Source organism: Sceloporus occidentalis, unplaced genomic scaffold (genome assembly GCF_023333645.1).
Source record: "Sceloporus occidentalis isolate IW3139 unplaced genomic scaffold, rSceOcc1.0.p SCAF_4, whole genome shotgun sequence".
Classification (NCBI taxonomy): Eukaryota; Metazoa; Chordata; class Lepidosauria; order Squamata; family Phrynosomatidae; genus Sceloporus; species Sceloporus occidentalis.
Window position 1 is genome coordinate 38,140,060 of NW_028316984.1, and position 22,353 is coordinate 38,162,412.

Sequence of the window (22,353 nt, forward strand, 5' to 3'; positions counted from 1 at the left end):
CGGTCTGGATAAGCTGATAATTGCCAACATATATCTTCCCTTGTTTCTCTTGAAGAGGTGGTTCCCCTGAGATGGGCAGAAAGAAAGATGGCAGGCACACATAATCCTTATTGGTTGATAGATAAGAGCAGAGGCTGCAGTAAGATCAAGAAGGAAGGGATGTGAATATAGTGCCAGCTGCAAAAGCAGTAGGCCTTGCTTGATGCCTATGTCTCTGGTGATCTGAGAGCAATAGCAGAAAGAGAAACAGGTCCACAGTTGAATCGCTAATATGATAGGATAGTTTGCTGTTTTATTAGTTCTGTGGGTGCCCTTTAAAAGTTCATTGCCATTTGTTTTGTGTCTGCCCTTTCGTCAAAAAAGCAATTCTAGCCGTTTCTCAGGAATTCTTTATTGGGAGTCTCTTGCCAAATACAGCAGTCTTTCTTCCTCTATCCTCTCTTTCTTCACTGCAACGCTTTGGCTTGTCAGACCTTAAGGGCCTCATTCTAGACAAACTTAGCCAAGACTCAAAGTAACAGTTAACTGGAGATAACAACTGGCAACCGTCCTCCATTTTGAAATGAGGGGGAGGGAGCAAAAAAGCAGTAGTTGAACCTCTAGATTTGATAAATTTGTAACAGAATAATTACTATGTTGGGATTATAAACCTCCCAAATTCCTTTGATATAAACATGACTTTTGGAAGCAGAATTCTGGTTTGACTATACATAGTGTAGCAGATGCGCCAGATGGTTTGTTGTCATATAGAAATGCAAGGTGTATGACAGACAAAGCACACACAGTCTGTGCAACCATGCGCAATAGCTGTTTTATGATCAAAACATTAGCACCTTTATTTAAGAATAATTTTAAAAATACAGCTCTCAAGGGTTTAAGTAATTTTGCAGGAGCAGCTAAAAGATTGAATGGCACACTATCCCTTTCATTCCATTCGTATCTGTGTCTTAGGTACTTCACAAACACATTACACACTGTCTCTGTAAAAAATCTATATAAATAAAAATATAAATATCTGTTTGTTCAAAATCTTAAATCTCTGAAAGTTCTTCACCAATTGCTTTGAAATTTTGAAACAACGTTCCATTTGAATACACACATGTTTTTATATACCTAATATGTTTTTATATGTAGATGTCACACCTGTGACTGGTAATAATGTTTTTTTTTAAAAAACATCGCCATCTGTTGGATGTAACAGCAACACACCCCAATGGATATGCCATTTCAATTTAAGAGACTGCAATTCCCAATTCGGTTGGCGTTTGCAATCACCATCAACAAAGCTCAGGGCTAATCTTTAGAATTGTGCAGTTTAGATCTAGACATGGATTGCTTCTCACATGGACAATTATATGTTGCATGTTGCAGAGTCGGCAAACCAGACAATTTCTATATCTACACAGACAATGGAACAACAAAAAATATTGTATAACCACAGACATTGTGAAATTAAATATTAGAAATATGCGCTTTCTCTTTTCTTTCTTTTCCATTTAATCAGACTGAGCCACAGCAACGTGTGGCCAGGTACAGCTAATAGTTAATATAAAGACTGCCCATAGAAAATACACTAGAAAGTTTCAGGGTGTTTTTAAGGGGGCATAAAAGGATTTGAATCCCCTGCCTGTACTGATGCCTAGTATTGACAGTACTAAGGTCAGTGGAGCAGGTGTACTGAGATGCAGTGGCAGTGATGTGCTTGTTTTGCTGGAGTGTGGATTCTGTGGTGCAGTTGCTTCCATGACTTCAGAGGATCCTTAATTCAGGTTTGAATGAACCATCATGGTTTGTGCCTGATTGACAAACTCTAGTCAGGAGGTGCCTGCCAAATTTTACACCATTTTTGTATTTCCCCTTCATGGCTGGGCATGGAAGCCATTGTGCTTGTATAGCAGCAGCAGTATCCATTCCCAATTCGAAAATTATATATAGCAGGGTTAGGAATTGGGCACGCCTCCAGATCTTATTGAACTGCAACTCCCAACACCCAAGTCAACCTAGCCAATGAATGACAAGGATTTCTGAGAGATGTAGTCCAACAACAATCCAAAGACCACCCCATTGCCATCTATGATACTGAGTTTCTTTCTCTCTGTAGATCTGAAGTCTGAAACACCATTGCCATTCAACAACTGTAATGTTCCCTTTATTAGAAATCTAGAATGGAATTCTTGAGATCTCTTCTGACAAAACTTCCAGTTAGCTGTCTCTTAAACTTTTCATATTAAAATTTCATTTTGATATTAAAACATAGGACATTTTTTCAATACAAAACAGTGTTTGTAACTATGGCTGAAAATATTAGTTTGCATTCAATATGTAGCTCCATTTGTAAATTTTCATGTGTATAATTTGTAAATTTTAATGTGTTCTATTTTGTTTGTTCCCCTTTAAAAATAATTGTAATGACATATTTTAAATATTGCTAATATTATTACAGCTTAGGCAGTAAACATCTATTTACAAACTTGAACAAGAACATATACGTCTGTTCCTCATGAGGTACTTCAGTTCTCTGCAGCCCACTGCTATCACGATACATTGGACAACTTGCAGAAGAAAGATGAGAATTTAGATATTAATGTCCATCACTAAACATGCTTAAAAATGTGATTATGGCAAAGTGGTGATTATAGATATGTTTAGGGAGGACCCAGGGGACAGCGTTTTTTAAACAGGGTGACTTCCACCCAATTCCTGGTGTTTTAAAAAAAGTCTCTCCTGAGCGTAAAATGGCCAAGGAAAAATGGGTGCAGTGTTTCAGGTTTTCCTGGTGAAGGGGGCTAATGCACCCTTCCTAGTCTTCCATAGTTGCCCATCCTTGAGTTACATCACATTCTTTATCTGCTGGAATTTTTAAAAAAGACAACAAAGAGCACAATTATATACACCAGGACTTCGTGACACAGGTCCAAACACACTGCAGAAATAATCTGGTTTGAGACCACTTTAATTGCCCTGGCACAATGCTAGAGAATTATGGGAATTGTAGTTTTGTGATACATTTAGCTTTCTCTGTCAGAGAGCTCTGGTGCCACAATAAACTACAATTCCCAGGATTTCCTAGCACTGAGCCAGGGCCGTTACAGCATTCTCAATCTGGATTATTTCTGCAGTTTGTTTTGGACCCTAGTTAATTGCTTGATTACCAAACATACAATCTCCTACTCAAACCAACTGCCAAATATCTGTTAAATTTAACAATGCATCTTGAATTTTATCACACCAAATATCTCATATATCAACCTGGAGCGGTGAGAGATTGCTGTGATGTCCCATAAAGACCTTGGTATATTTATAGACATAAGGAACAATCTTCTTGAAGTATTGACAGAAAAAAGCTATGGATTGTATGTTAAGCAAATCTGTGGTTTTTCTTGTTACTTTGGTCACAATACAGTGATCAATAGTCCACAGGTTTTAAAACACTGTCAGCGTGCTATTTTTTAATGTACCTGTTCTCATTGTCTATTAGTAAATATGTATTTTCAGCCACAGGGTGATTGATTTTTAAAGAGAAATTAGTATATTGGAAAAGCTTTGTGTGGTTGAAAAAAACAAAACAAAAATCTTTCAACATTCACAACAGGAAATGGTACAACTCATATTCATTCCCAGGAGCATTTTTTCCCCCAGAAATGAATTTTCCTTTTACAGATATTCTCTCACAATCATGTCATAGCTTAAAAGAGACATTTCTGGCAGGAAACTTGCATTAAGCCAATATAAACAGTCTGGAGAAATGGAAAAAATAGGATCCTCCCAAATTCATACAATAGTAGGATGAACAGCCAAACTGATTTCTTGCGTCATTATCATGATTTCCAACTCACTGCTAGAGAACTTTATACAGTTTTATAAACACACAGAACTTTATCCAACCATAGCCACAGTGCCCGGAGAAATTACTTGTTTTGTACTACAATTCCCAGCTATTAGCACTATTTTCACATTAATAAATGACCTATTATTATTCACTTATGAGATGTGAAGGTGGTTGAAATTTTCTTCTTTCCTACTTGAAGTTTTTTTTAAAAAATAATAATATATATATATATATATCAGCCAAGATCCTGCACCAGGAGATGTAGCTATGGTGATATATCTACAACGCCTCTCACCGCTATCCTCCTCATAGGCTCATAGCCCCTGCCTCCAATACTCAGGTTTTGAAGAGTGAGTAGTGAGTAATGGTGTGTCCAGCCCTCTTCCAGCTTTGAGGTGCAGAGGAAGATAGTTGTAACTAAACCTCTCACGTAACAGACTTTTAAAAATAAATATTGCAATGCAATCTTAATTTGAGAAGGACTTCCTTTACCCAGATGAAGTTGAATAATATTTTTTAATTACCACAAAGAGGCTTGCAAGTCTTTGGTTGCTGTCCACAGAAAAGCTACTATAATAAGGGAAATTCTAGAAATATTCCAAAGGTCTTCCTATTTTTTTACAAAACTGTCGCTCTCCTTTTTCCTTCCTTAAGTCTTCATCTTCATTTGAACTGGTGCAGATCATTTGGTAAACATAACAATTGAAGTTCCTGTTGGACTTTTGTTCAATATGCAGAATCACGTTTCTGTCAAAGTAAACTTCATGGCTGTATGTCTACAAGGTAAACAGTAATTTTCAGTTTCATTAGGTAAGGTGGGGAATGTACTCATATGACATATAGATGGGTTGCGGTGAGAAACAACTCAGACAAGCCATCACATATTTGTTTCAGAGTTTAACTAGTGAACACAGCTCCACTTCAGACTCTTTCAACAACGTACTCCTTTGATGTCTTGGGACTACAACTCCAATCATCCTCAGTATCCTTGCTGACATTTGGGATATTCTTCAGACTAGGATATCCTCCTAGCCACATTGGCTGGTATGGCATGGAGTTGAGGAAAGATGTGACTATGGGTAAATAGCCTAATGTGACTGCAGTGTTCTAAAGCTGACAAGTGTCAAGGCTGATATTGGTTTGCCTCCTATACTGGGAGCACTGAGGCTTGTACAATAAGGTCACCACGGGTGTGTCTGTTTTCTGGGGTGTGAAAAATGAGAGAAGTGAGCCCTGGGGCTGAATTTGCCAGCACTGGAGGAAGTAGAAAATAGATTTTTTTTGAAAAAAATACTTGTTTGGATTACAACTCTCAGAATAACCCCACCCCAGGTGACTGGCCATGTGGACTAGAGAAATCTGAGAGTTATAGAACCTCAGAGTATCACTTCCAAGTTTTAGCAGAATGTAGGTGAAGCTTGGTACAGGAAAGATGGCACTTCATTTCTACAGAGATAGTGAGGCTTTGGGATTAAAAGGAAATGCAGCTGGCAAGGCAGGGTGGAGAGAGTAAAAAGAAGTAGAGTTAGGAGGCTTTCCCTGATGTGATACAAGATCTCTGTCAACATCTGAAAGCAGGTTCCCACTTCTGCTTGCTGCCTTGAATGTGCAGATTTAACAGCCCAGGCCTTAAATCAATTACATTCCACACTGGAGCACATACTAACTAGGAGATATGAGGGTTAATAGTAATATGTGGAGAAAGACCAGGGAGTCAATGCTGTTATTCCAATGTCTGTGGAGCCACACAGATTGACATTTACTTCTGGAAAGTGATTGGCTTTACCTTTGAAAACATAAGTGGTTCTACTATAATTAGAAATGTATATTAACTAATTTTTGATTAACACATACAGTGGGCCCTTGGTATCTGCTGGGGTTTGGGTCTAGGACCCCTGTGGATATCAAAATCCATGGATGTTCAAGTCTCATTAAATACAATGACATAGTAAAATGGTGTCCCTTATGTAAAATGGCAAAATCAAGATTTGCTTTTTAGAATTTATATATTTTAAAAATATTTTCAAGTCATGAATGGTTGAATCCATGGATAAAGAATCCATGAATACAAAGGGCCGACTATATTTCACAAATTTGACTTTGATAACTTTAACTAAGCCCACTATTAGACTGAATTTGTTTTACTATCAGCAAACATGCCTGCCTCCATTTGAAAAGCTGTTAGTTTTGTACCTTGCTTTTTTAAAAAAAATTAAAAAAACGTTTTATGTGTCGGTTGTATATTCATGCAAGCAGATAGTCATTTAAAAAAGTATCAAATCAATTTTATAAAATTGCAAAAGTACAGGAGTGGGGGGATAAAACCTCACAGTCACCAGACAAAAAATATAGTCCCAGCCAATTTGTGTATTCAACCCAGAAAGCTCAGCTTGAGAAAGGAAATACACTGGTACCCCGGGATACGAAAGGACCGGGTTACGAAATTTTCGGGATACGAAAAACGCCGCTTGGAAAAAACTGTCCCGGGTTGCGAATGATTTTTCGGGTTACGAAATTCTTTTCGGCGCGAAATTCAAATGATGCAAAGTGCAGCGATAGGCTTTCCAGGGATTTAAAGGGCTAACGGCTAACCCAGGGGGCTGGGTTAGGGGTTAGCTTTGGCGCGATTTTTGAATTTCGTTAGCAGCAGTGATTGGCTTGCGAAATCAAGCCAATCAATTGCATTGGCTAACGAAATTGGGGGGGGGTGGCTTGCCTTGAGAAATAAAAGCTGGCTTCCATCGATCTGCCCCCTTTGTCTGGCCCTGCGGACTGGTGACAAAGAGTCTCTTTGGAGCTCTAGTCTTGGTTGCGGTTCAGACTTTTCCTAGCTTTCTGCCTTGGGACTTTTGGACTTTTTCTGGCTTTGCCATATCTTCGGATCAAGACCGGCCATCAGCAATTTCTCTACCGGTAGGTTGATGGATTTTTACCTTCTTCTTGTGGGGTGGGGTGGGCTGAGACAGTGTGACCATGCTTTTGCTCTGGGGTGCTGGGGTGCTGTTTATTTTTTTTAAATTTTTTTAATTTTTTTTTAATTTTTATTTTTTTTATTTTTATTTTTTTGGTGTTTTCAAAGTGTGGATTGTGGGTTTTGCTACTGGCATGTTCAGATTTGTGGATGATGGGCTAGAGCTGCTGGGTTGCATTTTTGGGGGTTTTTTGCTGTTTGGGTAACATGCTCTGATGTGTGGATGATGGGCTAGAGCTGCTGGGTTGCATTTTTGGGGTTTTTTTGCTGTTTGGGTAACATGCTCTGATGTGTGGATGATGGGCTAGAGCTGCTGGGTTGCATTTTTGGGGTTTTTTTGCTGTTTGGGTAACATGCTCTGATGTGTGGATGATGGGTTAGAGCTGCTGGGTTGCATTTTTGGGGGTTTTTTGCTGTTTGGGTAACATGCTCTGATGTGTGGATGATGGGTTAGAGCTGCTGGGTTGCTTTTTTGGGGGTTTTTTGCTGTTTGGGTAACATGCTCTGATGTGTGGATGATGGGTTAGAGCTGCTGGGTTGCATTTTTGGGGTTTTTTTGCTGTTTGGGTAACATGCTCTGATGTGTGGATGATGGGTTAGAGCTGCTGGGTTGCTTTTTTGGGGTTTTTTTGCTGTTAGTGTGGCATGCTCTGATGTGTGGATGATGGGCTAGAGCTGCTGGGTTGCATTTTTGGGGTTTTTTTGCTGTTTGGGTAACATGCTCTGATGTGTGGATGATGGGCTAGAGCTGCTGGGTTGCATTTTTGGGGTTTTTTGCTGTTTGGGTAACATGCTCTGATGTGTGGATGATGGGCTAGAGCTGCTGGGTTGCTTTTTTGGGGTTTTTTTGCTGTTTGGGTAACATGCTCTGATGTGTGGATGATGGGTTAGAGCTGCTGGGTTGCATTTTTGGGGTTTTTTTGCTGTTTGGGTAACATGCTCTGATGTGTGGATGATGGGTTAGAGCTGCTGGGTTGCTTTTTTGGGGGTTTTTTGCTGTTAGTGTGGCATGCTCTGATGTGTGGATGATGGGCTAGAGCTGCTGGGTTGCATTTTTGGGGTTTTTTTGCTGTTTGGGTAACATGCTCTGATGTGTGGATGATGGGCTAGAGCTGCTGGGTTGCATTTTTGGGGGTTTTTTGCTGTTTGGGTAACATGCTCTGATGTGTGGATGATGGGTTAGAGCTGCTGGGTTGCTTTTTTGGGGGTTTTTTGCTGTTTGGGTAACATGCTCTGATGTGTGGATGATGGGTTAGAGCTGCTGGGTTGCATTTTTGGGGTTTTTTTGCTGTTTGGGTAACATGCTCTGATGTGTGGATGATGGGTTAGAGCTGCTGGGTTGCATTTTTGGGGTTTTTTTGCTGTTTGGGTAACATGCTCTGATGTGTGGATGATGGGTTAGAGCTGCTGGGTTGCTTTTTTGGGGGTTTTTTGCTGTTAGTGTGGCATGCTCTGATGTGTGGATGATGGGCTAGAGCTGCTGGGTTGCATTTTTGGGGTTTTTTTGCTGTTTGGGTAACATGCTCTGATGTGTGGATGATGGGCTAGAGCTGCTGGGTTGCATTTTTGGGGGTTTTTTGCTGTTAGTGTGGCATGCTCTGATGTGTGGATGATGGGCTAGAGCTGCTGGGTTGCATTTTTGGGGTTTTTTTGCTGTTTGGGTAACATGCTCTGATGTGTGGATGATGGGCTAGAGCTGCTGGGTTGCATTTTTGGGGTTTTTTTGCTGTTTGGGTAACATGCTCTGATGTGTGGATGATGGGTTAGAGCTGCTGGGTTGCTTTTTTGGGGTTTTTTTGCTGTTTGGGTAACATGCTCTGATGTGTGGATGATGGGTTAGAGCTGCTGGGTTGCTTTTTTGGGGGTTTTTTGCTGTTTGGGTAACATGCTCTGATGTGTGGATGATGGGTTAGAGCTGCTGGGTTGCTTTTTTGGGGTTTTTTTGCTGTTTGGGTAACATGCTCTGATGTGTGGATGATGGGCTAGAGCTGCTGGGTTGCATTTTTGGGGTTTTTTTGCTGTTTGGGTAACATGCTCTGATGTGTGGATGATGGGCTAGAGCTGCTGGGTTGCTTTTTTGGGGGTTTTTTGCTGTTAGTGTGGCATGCTCTGAATTGGGGATGATGGGCTTCATTTGCTGCTTTGATTTCTTCATGGCTGTGCTGTTTTCAAAGTGTGGTGTGAGACTTTTAACACTTTGGCTATGGTCACATGTGGCCAGAGACTCTCACCATAGGGTGGCATTTTCTGATTTGGGGGTTTTGGCCTTATGGGCTTGTGTTCTTGTGTGCTTTGGCCATGGCTGTGATGATTTGAGAGTGTGGGGTGGGACTTTTGCAAGTTTGGGCCAGAGAGTGTGACCATGGGGGTGGGGGTGGTTTCCAATTGTGGCTTTTGCTCAGTGCCTGTGCCTTTTGTCCTTTTTAGGCTTGAGCTACAGTATGGCTCCCAAGCCAAGCGGTGAGAAGAAGAAGAGGACTCCCTTGTCCTTGGAGGACAAGAAGGACATCATCGCAAAGCACGAGAGGGGCGTGCGCTTGGTGGACATTGCCAAGGAGTATGGACGCAACCCATCGACGATTGGCACTGTCCTCAAGCAGAAGGAGGCCATCAGAGCTGTTGTGGCTCCAGCGAAAGGCGTGACGACCATCGCCAAGCAGAGGACACCGAAGCATGAGGAGATGGAGCGCCTGCTTCTCCTCTGGATCAAGGAAAAGGAGCGAGTCGGGGACACTGTGACCACCTCGGTCATCTGCGAGAAGGCCACCGCCATCTACGAAGACCTGGCCAGCAAGGAGGCAGGCGAAGGAACTTCTTCGCAGGAGGAGCCAGCCACCCCGGACTTCAAAGCATCACGTGGCTGGTTCGACAGGTTCAAGAGGAGGACCGGGATCCACTCTGTCGTCCGTCACGGCGAGGCGTCCAGCGCAGACCACCAGGCCGCTGAAGCATTCGTCGTCGCGTTCAAGGCCATGGTGGAGGAGGAAGGCTACGTCCCGCAGCAAGTCTTCAACTGCGACGAGACGGGCCTCTTCTGGAAGAAGATGCCTCGCCGCACCTACATCAGCCAGGAGGAGAGGAGACAGCCAGGCCACAAGCCAATGAAGGACCGCTTCACACTTGCGTTGTGTGCCAATGCCAGCGGGGACTGTAAGGTCAAGCCCCTGTTGGTGTACCACTCCGAGAATCCCAGGGCCTTCAAGGCACACAACATCCAGAAGGACAGGTTGCCAGTGATGTGGCGCTCCAATGGCCGCGCATGGGTGACACGCCTCCTTTTCGTCGAGTGGATCAACAGTGTCTTCGCCCCGACAGTGAAGCGGTACCTGGAGGAAGAAGATTTGCCCCTGAAGTGCCTCCTCCTCTTGGACAATGCTCCTGCGCACCCGCATGGCCTGGAGAAGGACATCCTTGATGAGTTCTCCTTCATCAAGGTCCAGTTTCTGCCACCCAACACGACCTCCCTCTTGCAACCCATGGACCAGCAGGTGATCGCCAACTTCAAGAAGCTGTACACCAAGCACCTCTTCAAGCGTTGCTTCGATGTGACCGAGAGCACACAGCTGACCCTTCGTGAGTTCTGGAAGCAGCATTTTGACATCGTGGTGTGCTTAAAGATGGTGGACTTGGCCTGGCAGGCGATCACCAGGCGCAACCTGATTGCTGCATGGAGGAAGCTGTGGCCTGATGCTTCTTCCTTGGAAGGGTCACAGTCCGAGGGTGCTGAGCCAGGTGAAGAGGAAGAGGTGCACGAGATCGTGTCCATCGCGAGGTCCCTGGGACTCGACGTGGACAACGAGGACGTGGAGGAACTCCTCGAGGAGCACAACGAGGACCTGACAACAGAGGACCTGAAGGCCTTGGCGGCGATGCAACACTCGGCCGTGGACGAGGACGTGCTCCACTTCGACAGGGGCCAGCAGGAGGAGGCTGCGGGGGCATCTTTGCCAACGGCAGACATTAAAGACATTCTGAGGCAATTCCACAATGTGGCTTCCTTTGTGGAGAAGCACCACCCTGAGCAGGTGCTCACCAGCCATGCCATTGCCCATTTTGATAATGTCTGCCTTAGCCATTTTAAGAACCTGCTTAAGGGCCGGCAAAAGCAGACATCCTTGGACCAGTTCTTCCCTAGAGCGGGAGAACCGTCATCCAAGAAGGCAAAAGGTGACCCTTAAAAAAAAGGTGACCCTAAAAAAAAACACCAAATTCTTTTTAAAAAAATGGTTAACTTTGTTAAATTGGTGGCATTGGCTAAATTGGCTGAATTGGTTAAATTGCTTGAATTGGCTAAATTGGCTGAAGTGGTTAAATTGCTTGAATTGGCTGAAGTGGTTAAATTGCTTGAATTGGTTTAAATTTGGCTTTTTGGGCTGCCCCTCTCCTCCTCCTCCTCCTCCTGCCTCACTCCGAGATGCCAGGACCAGATGCCAAGACCAGCAAAGATAAGAAAAACACTTTTGTACTGTATGGTCATGGCTGTGATGTTTTCAAAGTGTGAGATGTGTTTGGCCTTGATTTGATGTGGGCCAGAGAGTGTGACCATGGGGTTGCTTTTTTAGATTTGGGGTTGCTTTGGTCATGGCTATGATGATTTGAGAGCTCCTCCTCCTCCTTCTCCTGCCTCACTCTGATGCCAAGACCAGCAAAGATAAGAAAAACACTTTTTTTCTTTATCCTTTAGAATGGGCCTGACCATGGGGTGGCATGTTCAGATTTGGGGTTTCTGGCCTTTGAGTTTGGGTTCTGGGGTGGCTTGGTCATGGCTGTGATGATTTCAAAGTGTGAGATGTGAGGTTTGCATGTTTGGCCTTGATTTGATGTGGGCCAGAGAGTGTGACCATGGGGTGGCATGTTCAGATTTGGGGTTTCTGGCCTTTGAGTTTGGGTTCTGGGGTGGCATGGTCATGGCTGTGATGTTTTCAAAGTGTGAGATGTGTTTGGCCTTGATTTGATGTGGGCCAGAGAGTGTGACCTTGGGGTGGCATGTTCAGATTTGGGGTTTCTGGCCTTTGAGTTTGGGTTCTGGGGTGGTTTGGTCATGGCTGTGATGATTTCAAAGTGTGAGATGTGAGGTTTGCATGTTTGGCCTTGATTTGATGTGGGCCAGAGAGTGTGACCTTGGGGTGGCATGTTCAGATTTGGGGTTTCTGGCCTTTGAGTTTGGGTTCTGGGGTGGTTTGGTCATGGCTGTGATGATTTCAAAGTGTGAGATGTGAGGTTTGCATGTTTGGCCTTGATTTGATGTGGGCCAGAGAGTGTGACCTTGGGGTGGCATGTTCAGATTTGGGGTTTCTGGCCTTTGAGTTTGGGTTCTGGGGTGGCATGGTCATGGCTGTGATGATTTCAAAGTGTGAGATGTGAGGTTTGCATGTTTGGCCTTGATTTGATGTGGGCCAGAGAGTGTGACCATGGGGTGGCATGTTCAGATTTGGGGTTTCTGGCCTTTGAGTTTGGGTTCTGGGGTGGCATGGTCATGGCTGTGATGATTTCAAAGTGTGAGATGTGAGGTTTGCATGTTTGGCCTTGATTTGATGTGGGCCAGAGAGTGTGACCATGGGGTGGCATGTTCAGATTTGGGGTTTCTGGCCTTTGAGTTTGGGTTCTGGGGTGGCATGGTCATGGCTGTGATGATTTCAAAGTGTGAGATGTGAGGTTTGCATGTTTGGCCTTGATTTGATGTGGGCCAGAGAGTGTGACCATGGGGTGGCATGTTCAGATTTGGGGTTTCTGGCCTTTGAGTTTGGGTTCTGGGGTGGCATGGTCATGGCTGTGATGTTTTCAAAGTGTGAGATGTGTTTGGCCTTGATTTGATGTGGGCCAGAGAGTGTGACCATGGGGTGGCATGTTCAGATTTGGGGTTTCTGGCCTTTGAGTTTGGGTTCTGGGGTGGCATGGTCATGGCTGTGATGTTTTCAAAGTGTGAGATGTGTTTGGCCTTGATTTGATGTGGGCCAGAGAGTGTGACCTTGGGGTGGCATGTTCAGATTTGGGGTTTCTGGCCTTTGAGTTTGGGTTCTGGGGTGGCATGGTCATGGCTGTGATGTTTTCAAAGTGTGAGATGTGTTTGGCCTTGATTTGATGTGGGCCAGAGAGTGTGACCTTGGGGTGGCATGTTCAGATTTGGGGTTTCTGGCCTTTGAGTTTGGGTTCTGGGGTGGCATGGTCATGGCTGTGATGTTTTCAAAGTGTGAGATGTGTTTGGCCTTGATTTGATGTGGGCCAGAGAGTGTGACCTTGGGGTGGCATGTTCAGATTTGGGGTTTCTGGCCTTTGAGTTTGGGTTCTGGGGTGGCATGGTCATGGCTGTGATGTTTTCAAAGTGTGAGATGTGTTTGGCCTTGATTTGATGTGGGCCAGAGAGTGTGACCTTGGGGTGGCATGTTCAGATTTGGGGTTTCTGGCCTTTGAGTTTGGGTTCTGGGGTGGCATGGTCATGGCTGTGATGTTTTCAAAGTGTGAGATGTGTTTGGCCTTGATTTGATGTGGGCCAGAGAGTGTGACCTTGGGGTGGCATGTTCAGATTTGGGGTTTCTGGCCTTTGAGTTTGGGTTCTGGGGTGGCATGGTCATGGCTGTGATGATTTCAAAGTGTGAGATGTGAGGTTTGCATGTTTGGCCTTGATTTGATGTGGGCCAGAGAGTGTGACCATGGGGTGGCATGTTCAGATTTGGGGTTTCTGGCCTTTGAGTTTGGGTTCTGGGGTGGCATGGTCATGGCTGTGATGTTTTCAAAGTGTGAGATGTGAGGTTTGCATGTTTGGCCTTGATTTGATGTGGGCCAGAGAGTGTGACCATGGGGTGGCATGTTCAGATTTGGGGTTTCTGGCCTTTGAGTTTGGGTTCTGGGGTGGTTTGGTCATGGCTGTGATGTTTTCAAAGTGTGGGCATCGATTTTTGCAAGTTTGGCCTTGCTTTGATGTGGGCCAGACAGTGTGACTTTGGGGTGGCATTTTCAGATTTTGGGTTTCTGGCCTATGGGCTTGAGTTCTTGTGTGCTTTGGCCATGGCTGTGATGATTTGAGAGTGTGGGGTGGGACTTTTGCAAGTTTGGGCCAGAGAGTGTGACCATGGGGTTGCTTTTTTAGATTTGGGGTGCTTTGGTCATGGGTGTGATGATTTGAGAGCTCATCCTCCTCCTCCTGCCTGACTCTGAGATGCCAGAACCATCAAAGAGAGAAAAAAACTTTTTTTCTTTATCCTTTAGAAAGTTTAGAATGGACCTGTCAGTCATTGTTAAGATCCTTAGAAAGTTTAGAATGGACCTGTCAGTCATTGTTAAGATCCTTAGAAAGTTTAGAATGGACCTGTCAGTCATTGTTAAGATCATTAGAAAGTTTAGAATGGACCTGCCAGTCATTGTTAAGCTCTTTAGTGCCTCAGGCAACTTGTATTACATTGTATTGTAGGGTACTTAGCTTAATAGGCCTCTATTGTGACTTTGTTTTGACTTGCAGGTTCAGTCTGAGGTCATGGAACGCATTAGTTATTTTCAATGGGAAAAGCGTTTCGGGTTACGAAATTTTCGGCTTACGAAAGGAATAGCGGAACGAATTAATTTCGTAACCCGGGGTAGCAGTGTATACACATCTGATAACAATGTGGTAGTATGGCTCCAGAGAATGGTGGCCGCTGTTTCTAGTCACATCTTTGTACAATGGTCCCTTGGTATCTGTGGGGGTTGGTTCCAAGACCCCACATGTATAGTGAAAAATGCAGATGTTCAAGTCCCTATTAATAAAATAGTCTAAGACAGCAGCAAAGATGGGAACAAGCCCCAGTCACCAGGCAGGCATTACATATGTAGGGAGAAGAAAGAAACCCAGATTGCCCTCCCACAACTTTCCAAGTTCACCTCCACAATCTGGCTGAGCAGTCTGAGGACAGTAGCAGAGAGAGCAGTAAGCCTAGGCCACTAGGCTCCAGGCTCACTGCCTCTGGAGAGCCCACCAGCTGCTTGCTTTTGCCTTGAGAAGCAAGGAGGTGCACTGCTGCTTCATTCACTTGCAAGGTGGAAATTGGTGGTTGGCAGGCTTCCCTGAGGGAGTGGGGAGGAGGCAGAAGACTGCTTGTCTGGCAGCTGGAACTTGCCACTACCTGCAGTGCTACCCTGGGACTACTTGGCCAGGCTATTGAGGTGAGCAAAAGATTCACTGGGGGAGGGCAATTTGTGTTCCTTTCTTCTTCCTCCATATTTTTTCTGAATATTTTGAGTTTGCAGGTACAGATACAGATACAACAGGCCCACTGTATACCGTTCCTTTCCCCTCCCTCACCTTGCTTTATGAATTCTACATTTAGAGTCTTCATGGTACCGACAAATAGATAAACCACACCAGATTGAATTTATTACATTTATAATCTGCAAGGTATGTAAAGCTATTAATCAGAGCTTTCGTTAGCATGTTATATACTCACCACATCCCAAGATTCTACAAAAGGAATGCTCTTAAGTTGAGTCCCATGCTCATTACTGTGAAGATCAAGATGAGCTTTTCCATCAAATCCTATCTGAGTAACTGCCACAATGGACAGTAGATTCAGCTCATCTTCATAATCCACGATTTTGAAAGTCTTATTGGAGGGGAAAAAATGAAACTAGCTTAATGGGCAGTTCACATTTTGGACACTTATTTATAGTGCAGAAAAAAGAACCAACAACAGGAAGGAAAAGCAAAAGTAAATGTCCTGCTTTATAAAATGTGCATGAATTGCTGCTGCTCATAGCTATTTTTCCAGTCACCATCTTTTCAACACATTTCACTCAGGGCTTTAGAAGGTGGTGATAATTCCAGAGGTTTTAGACAGTGTACAGTTGATAAGATGGCCACATGGGAAAAATAGGTTTGGGCCTTTGTGTAGAAAAGAAAATTACAGCAGGTGTTGCTTTTGATGCAAGCTATACCTGTTGGAATTCCCTTTTCCAGACAACTATGGATACAGGGAAGCCTTGTCCTCTTCTTTGTGTGGCCACCCTAAGTGATGCTAAGTTCCACAGAACTACCTTGTTCATTCAAAAGAGCTGCTCCAGTCCAAGGCTCTTGTACGTGGAAAGGAAGATGAATGTATGGATTTGAAGCCCTGTACTAGCAAAGGTCCTACTCAGCCATTATTAAATATAGAGGACTGTTCACAATCTATATTAGTGAACAGAAGGGAAAAGAAATGGCAATGAAAGGAAGAGAAATACCATTAGGATTTAGACATATAGATGTACTTGGCTGAGGCCGAGCCAGGCTGGCCACATGATGAAGTAGGTAGGGCTCTTTTATCATTATTAGTTTTATGAAAGATGGGATTTCACTAGGTCTTTGGAAGTAGGGTCGTATATGAAACATTTAATAAATAAATAAATAAGGTGTATCTTGTACCATACGGTACAGCTGCTGAAATATCCTGTTCACATATTAAAGGTACAGAATCTGTGCCTTTTCCCCATGTAATCACCCTAAATATAATATAGGCTGTATTTGCACTGCAGAAATAATGCAGATCTCTTTGTTTCCTAGTTGGCTGGTGATTAGCAAGGATACTCTTTTTTTTAAAAAAAATATAAAGATACTGTGATTGTGTTCACAGAAAAAACTGATTTAAGGGATGCTAACCTTGTGAAGTTTTAGTACCTGTGACATCTGGCATAGTTCTAGGGACCCTGAAGGGAGATGGAATCAAATTGGCTGGTGAAAATTTGGGGTATCCCATTTTACTACTTGCTGTATTGCCTACAACCAATTTCAAGCTATTTGAGAGAATGCAGTTCATGACAAGATGGTAAATAACACAGGGGAAATAGTACGGGTCTGAGCAATGTGCTCCCTGCATCATTAGCAACTATTTTTGGAAACCATTTTTCACCCTCCATCAGGAACTGTAGCCGAGATGACACAGCCACAAGAATTCTAATTCCTCAGCTTCTGGAAACCATTTCCAGCCTTGTTTCCATGGAAATGAATATCATCTGGCTGAAAACATGGCAAGGGTTCTTCCATGGCCTTTAAAACCTGTCGTTCATTTACATTCGACTTACTAAATTTAAACAGAGAGAGAAAACACACAAGCAGGCGGAATGTCACCCATTAAATATCTCCTTTCTTGATTTTGTGGCCTAAAAGACATTTCACAGTGGAAAGCTGTTGGTTTAAAATGTTTTCCGATATTTAGTAGCGGAATGGATTTAAATATTTGTCCAACATTCATGATTACCTGGATATATAGAGTGCTGAAGAGCCTGCCGTATTAGCTGCAAATTCCCCTGCATGCAGTTTCTTAGCTTTCCCTTTTCACTGCCTTATGGCTGAATCTACACTGCAGAAATAATGCAGTTTGACACGGCTTTAACTGCCCTAGCTCGGTGCTATGGAATTCCAAGATATATAGTTTATTGTGTCATCAGAGTTCTTTGATAGAGAAAGTTAAATAGCTCACAAAACTATAAATCCCAGAATTTCATAACATTGAGCCATGGGAGTTAAAGCGGTGTCAAATTACTCTATCACAAAAGGTGATTGCTCATTTCATTCCTATATAAATTCAAAGAATATGTTTCAGAGTATTTTAAATAAACGGGTTATTGTTTTAAGGGGCTGGATATATGAGTAAGGAATATTTTATATGTATACACAATTCATTTTATTGCTGCATTATTCAAGATAAATCTTTGATTGATAGCCTCAGAATTTAAATTACCTCTTGTTCAGGGTCATCATCCAATAAGTTAAAACGCTTCTTCACTACTCGGCCAGAAGCTGTTACAGTTACAGAGTTGTTAACCTTCATGATTAAAAATATAGAGAAAAGATGAGAAAAACAGATAAATAATAAACTAAATAATAATTAACTAAAGCGTTAATTTTGCTTTAAGCTAAATACATGTTCCTAACAATACCATTGCTACTGATAGATGAGAGACTGCTTTGCGCTTTTAAGGGTTAAGAAACCTGAAAACTGCACATGGCTCTTAGAGAATAGGCACTATAATTAAAAAGCATTTGAGAGAACAATTAAGTCAACAGTACACTCTGAACTGTTGCAACAACAATACAGACCAGAAGCCACAATCTTGAAATGTCATGTTTCAGCATTTTGGTCTTTCAAAGCCAAAGAAGCCACTTTGAACTCTTCAGTGATGAAATACTTTGCTGCTGTTCAAAATTATCTTAGAAGCACTATTAAGTTGATTCTCATGCAAATATCAGCTATATTTTTCTCTCATAAATATATACCAATTCATTAAAACAAAATAATTCAAAGTAGTAACACTATTAAATATCCTGTTACTCAGTGCTCAGTGTTAGATCCAATCAACATCTCTCATTATTTGGGACTGTGGTTCAATAATGTTTCCTTGAAAATGTCTCAAGTTTCCTTCCTACCTTACCAGCCATAAGTCACATTATGAAAAAGAAGTAGCGAAGGAAAAGAGAGAAAAACATACCAAGGTTACCAACTGTAGAATCTAAAGCTCATGACTACTGAAGGCCTATCCCACCTTTTTTAAAAAAATCTTTTTAACCTATATGTTCTCATAATTCAATCTGCAATGCCAGGGCCAGAGGCTCTTTGTTTTAATAATACAGGAAAAACGAATTCTTACAAAACCTAATCCTCCCATCCAGGCACTTGTTTTAGTTCTCCCTGTCACAAGCAAATGCCTGAAAAATACTATAAAATTTTGCAACTTATGCCTAGGGTGAAAACTTTCTAATGTTAGCAATTTATTATTGATCAAATCAAATACTGCCATAGAGACTATTATATATGATGATGCTAACTTACAACTGCCTAACCTGTATCTGAAAAACATACTTTGTAGATCTGTTTGCAGGCTGATTTAAATTGCAATGCAGAAAACCACACAGTCTTCAAATGTAATTCACCACAGGTTACAGTGAGTATCTTCACCAGGGGTATGTCTGATCTTCTAGACATTTTGCCTTACAACTCCCATTATCACCATCCAGCAAGGACAATGGTACAAAAATGGGGGAGTGGCAGTCTAAAACATCTGGAGGGCCAAAGGTCCCTCATTCCACTTTTAAGTCTTTTCAAAACTATGTTCCTGAAGTCTACTTCCATACACCTTTCAAGTAATTTGAAAGCATTTTAAGGCCACTCACTCAAGCAGTTCATGGCTTCCGCACACCACCATGATCGCTTACTGGTGTGACAACTAAGGGTTAATTTATACAAGCATCTTCATTATCTGCTAACTCTCAGCTGAACTGAAAAGTACAAACACTGACTGGTTACACAACTCTGACTACAATGATTAATCTATAACAGAGAATTAATATATGTAAGTCTACAAATGATGAAGAGACACCTGTGAGCCAATAGTAATGTGTCCCAGTTAGATCATTCTTCCTCAGTTCACTTCTGGGTCAATACTTCTACAACATACAGAATGCACAAATATAAAAAGGTAATATTTTTCATACGGTTTTCTTATTATAATCTCACATTATTTTCCCGGTTAGCTTCTATGATAAAGTCTTCTTTAACTTCCTGCTGTTCAGCATTATTTTCCATTTCTTTCAGTTTCAAAACTCTGTTGGGGAAAAAAAAAGAAAGAAACGAAACGAAGGAGAATTTCAGCTCAAAGAAGGTACAATGCAGGAACTCATTTTCACCCAGACATAAGTTCTGCATTCATTGAGAGAAATGTAGATATGGACAAGTGAATTATAGAGCCAGTTTAAGCATCTTTTTAAAGGAGCAATGGAATTAAGACTCTATGATGTGCTGGGCCCTTTTCTAGCAGATTTAACATTTGGTTGCCTTTAAAATTTCACCTTTCCTCCCAAATGACTTAGATGGTCAACAGTCTTATGATTTTAAATGTGAAGGGGGTAATGGGCTGTAGTCCTTTGGATGCTGACACCAGGCCTTGGTATCTCCTGCTAAAAGGATCAGGTAGCAAATAGTGCAAAACACATTTGTGCCTAAGAGCTTGGAAAGCGACTATCAGTCAATTAGATGACACCAGGCTGTAAGGAGCTATAGTGTGACCTAGTTCAAAGAAACTTTTTATCTTATGTTCTGTTATTATGGGCTATGGTAGGGGTAGGAATTATGCAGCCTATAAAGCTATTTTATGGGTCCCTCCCAGATTCACCCACCAGAAAAAAAGGGCAAATTGTTGTTCCTTGATGAGTGATTTTTCCTGAAACAAGGCACAACTCTTCCCACACACACATTTAGAAAATCAAACTAACTTTTTAGAAAATCAGAATGTGACATAGAAGCAAAGAGAATCTTACTAGATTGGACTGATGGTCTATCTAGGATTCTTTTTCCAACAGTTGACAGCCTAGTTTATCTAAAAAGCCCACAAGCAAAACCTGAGAGCAGCAGTCCACTCCCTTTCTATTCCTCAGTAGCTAGTAGTCACAGGTATATGCCCCTGCAAATGGAGGTTCCATGTAGCTGTTGTGACCATAGGCTTATCTTCCCCAAATGTGTCTATTGACTTTTTTTTAAAGCATCAGCCAAAAAAAGTGAAATCTTGGCCAATAAATTCTTGTAATCTTTCAGTAAGGACTGGAGAATTATTCTATCACAGTTTAATACAGAAAAGCTTTCAACAAGCTCTTACTTAATCAAATTTGGTCCTACATGTAGTATCCTTCCAGAACTGTCTGGGTGGAAAAATATCCAGTCAGGCTCCAATGAGCAACATTTCATTTCCTGTACACCATTCTTTGCCTGAAATGATAAAATAGAAAATTGAGGATGTCTAGAACAAATACTGAAAAAAACACATATCATGTTAACAATAAAAAACTCTGCCATGATATTTGTATCCTGATTGTCCTACCAGGAGATCTGGTGGTTCACTGTAAATGGTGCCATTCCCAGTCCAAATCCACAAATCCACCATATTTCATCATCTTCTCACAGGCAGGAAAAGGCCATTTGATTCAGGTGGGTCTTTGGCAACTGACCATGGTTGCTCTTAAAAGGGCTCTTAATGGGGGGGGGGGGGGATGACTGGACTTTATACTGAAACGGTTTTAAAATGTGCTTGGAGCCCCCTTTTTGAGAAAAAGATAGGACATAAATACAATCATTCACAATATTATCCATTGTCTTATACTAGGCATTATTTTGAGTACTTGAAAATTTGTGATGTAATTTGGACAAGAAACTCTCCCACTGATGCAGATCACAAGCATTTCACACCATTATTATGTTGATTGTTGCTGTGGCCGAATTATCACCTGATAACGAATGGTGATGACTCTCTCTATAATCTTAGAGCCTTATTAAACAAGAAAAATCCCAGTCAAAAATGTGATTTTAAAAGTAGACCGCTCCCCCCCCCCCCCCCCCCGCAAATGTGAGATTTTTTCAGACATGTTTGCACCACACAGCAATTACGCAAAAATAAAGCAAACAGAAAGTCGACTTTTACTTTTGGCAACCTTCAGAGGTATCCCCTCACACTCATTTTCATTGTTTAGTAAATTGGCCAATAATCAACATTGAAGTATGACTTATTTCAGCCATATTTTTTATTCCTTTAGGCCTGTTTTAGGGCCATGGAAGTGACCCCCCCCCCCCCGCCAGAAGTAACATCCAGAATTCACATGAAATAGAATTGTGTGGTAAACTTCACAATGTATATCACATTTTAAGCAATATTTTAACCTATAATCCTATTCCTAGGGCATAGTAACTGGGGGATTTAGATGAAAAATACACAGGGCCCTTGGTATCTGCTGGGGTTTGGTTCCTGGATCACAAACCCCCCCTCCTCCGGTGGATACCAAAATACATGAATGCACAAGTCACATTAAATACATTGGATAATAAAATGGTGTCCCTTATAAAAATGTCAAAATAAAAGTTTGCTTTTTGTAATTTATATTTTTAAAAATATTTTCAAGCAATTGAGGATTGAATCCATGGATAAAGAATTCATTGATATGGAGGGCTGACTGTAAGCCATTTCCCACCTAATTTGTTATATAAAAATGTTAACAAAGTGCAGTTGGCTTGTTTGTGACAAAAACAACAAAAAAGCCTTTGGAAGTAAAAAATAATTAATCTGAAACACAGTTTCCTGATACAGCATTATTGGATATGACACCATTCCTAAGGATTATTCTTAGAAGCAAAAGGGAGAGAGCACAATTCCTAATTTTACAATACACACCCCAGGTATCACTGCAAGTCAAAAATGGAATGTTCTCAATATAACAGGAAATATTAGCAGCTAATATTCCTAAATGAGAACCAGTGTGGTGTAGTGCTTTGAGTGGGGGAGTACAACTCTGGACACCAGGGTTCGAATCCCCATTCAGCCACAAAAATGCATTCGGTGACTTTGGGCAAGTCAAACTTTCTTAGCTTTGAAGCCCCCCGGAATAAATCTTGCCAAGAAAATCCTGTGATAGGCTAGCCATAAGTCAGAAATAACTTGAAAGTACACAATAACAATGTTCCTAAATATACTGGCATAAGACACCTATTTTTGCAATGGCAGAACATCTACATTCTATATGATTATGGGACAGGTATTTTGCCTTTTTATGGATTAGTCATCTCATACT

General features: G+C 41.9%; 1 protein-coding gene across 2 annotated transcripts in view; it reads right to left on the bottom strand.

Moving 5' to 3' along the window:
* Window positions 1–1,477: 1,477 nt before the first annotated feature.
* Window positions 1,478–22,353, bottom strand: part of DCAF17 (DDB1 and CUL4 associated factor 17) — a 50,711-nt gene continuing 29,835 nt past the window's right edge. For both annotated transcript variants that reach the window (XM_089519767.1, XM_089519768.1), the window contains exons 12-16: window positions 20,394–20,503; window positions 19,259–19,346; window positions 17,486–17,569; window positions 15,218–15,373; window positions 1,478–4,605 (exon numbers count right to left, since the gene is read on the bottom strand). In XM_089519767.1, coding sequence (XP_089375893.1) covers window positions 4,417–4,605; window positions 15,218–15,373; window positions 17,486–17,569; window positions 19,259–19,346; window positions 20,394–20,503 — 627 coding nt within the window. In that variant the 3' untranslated portion in view covers window positions 1,478–4,416. The remainder of the gene's footprint in view (window positions 4,606–15,217; window positions 15,374–17,485; window positions 17,570–19,258; window positions 19,347–20,393; window positions 20,504–22,353) is intronic.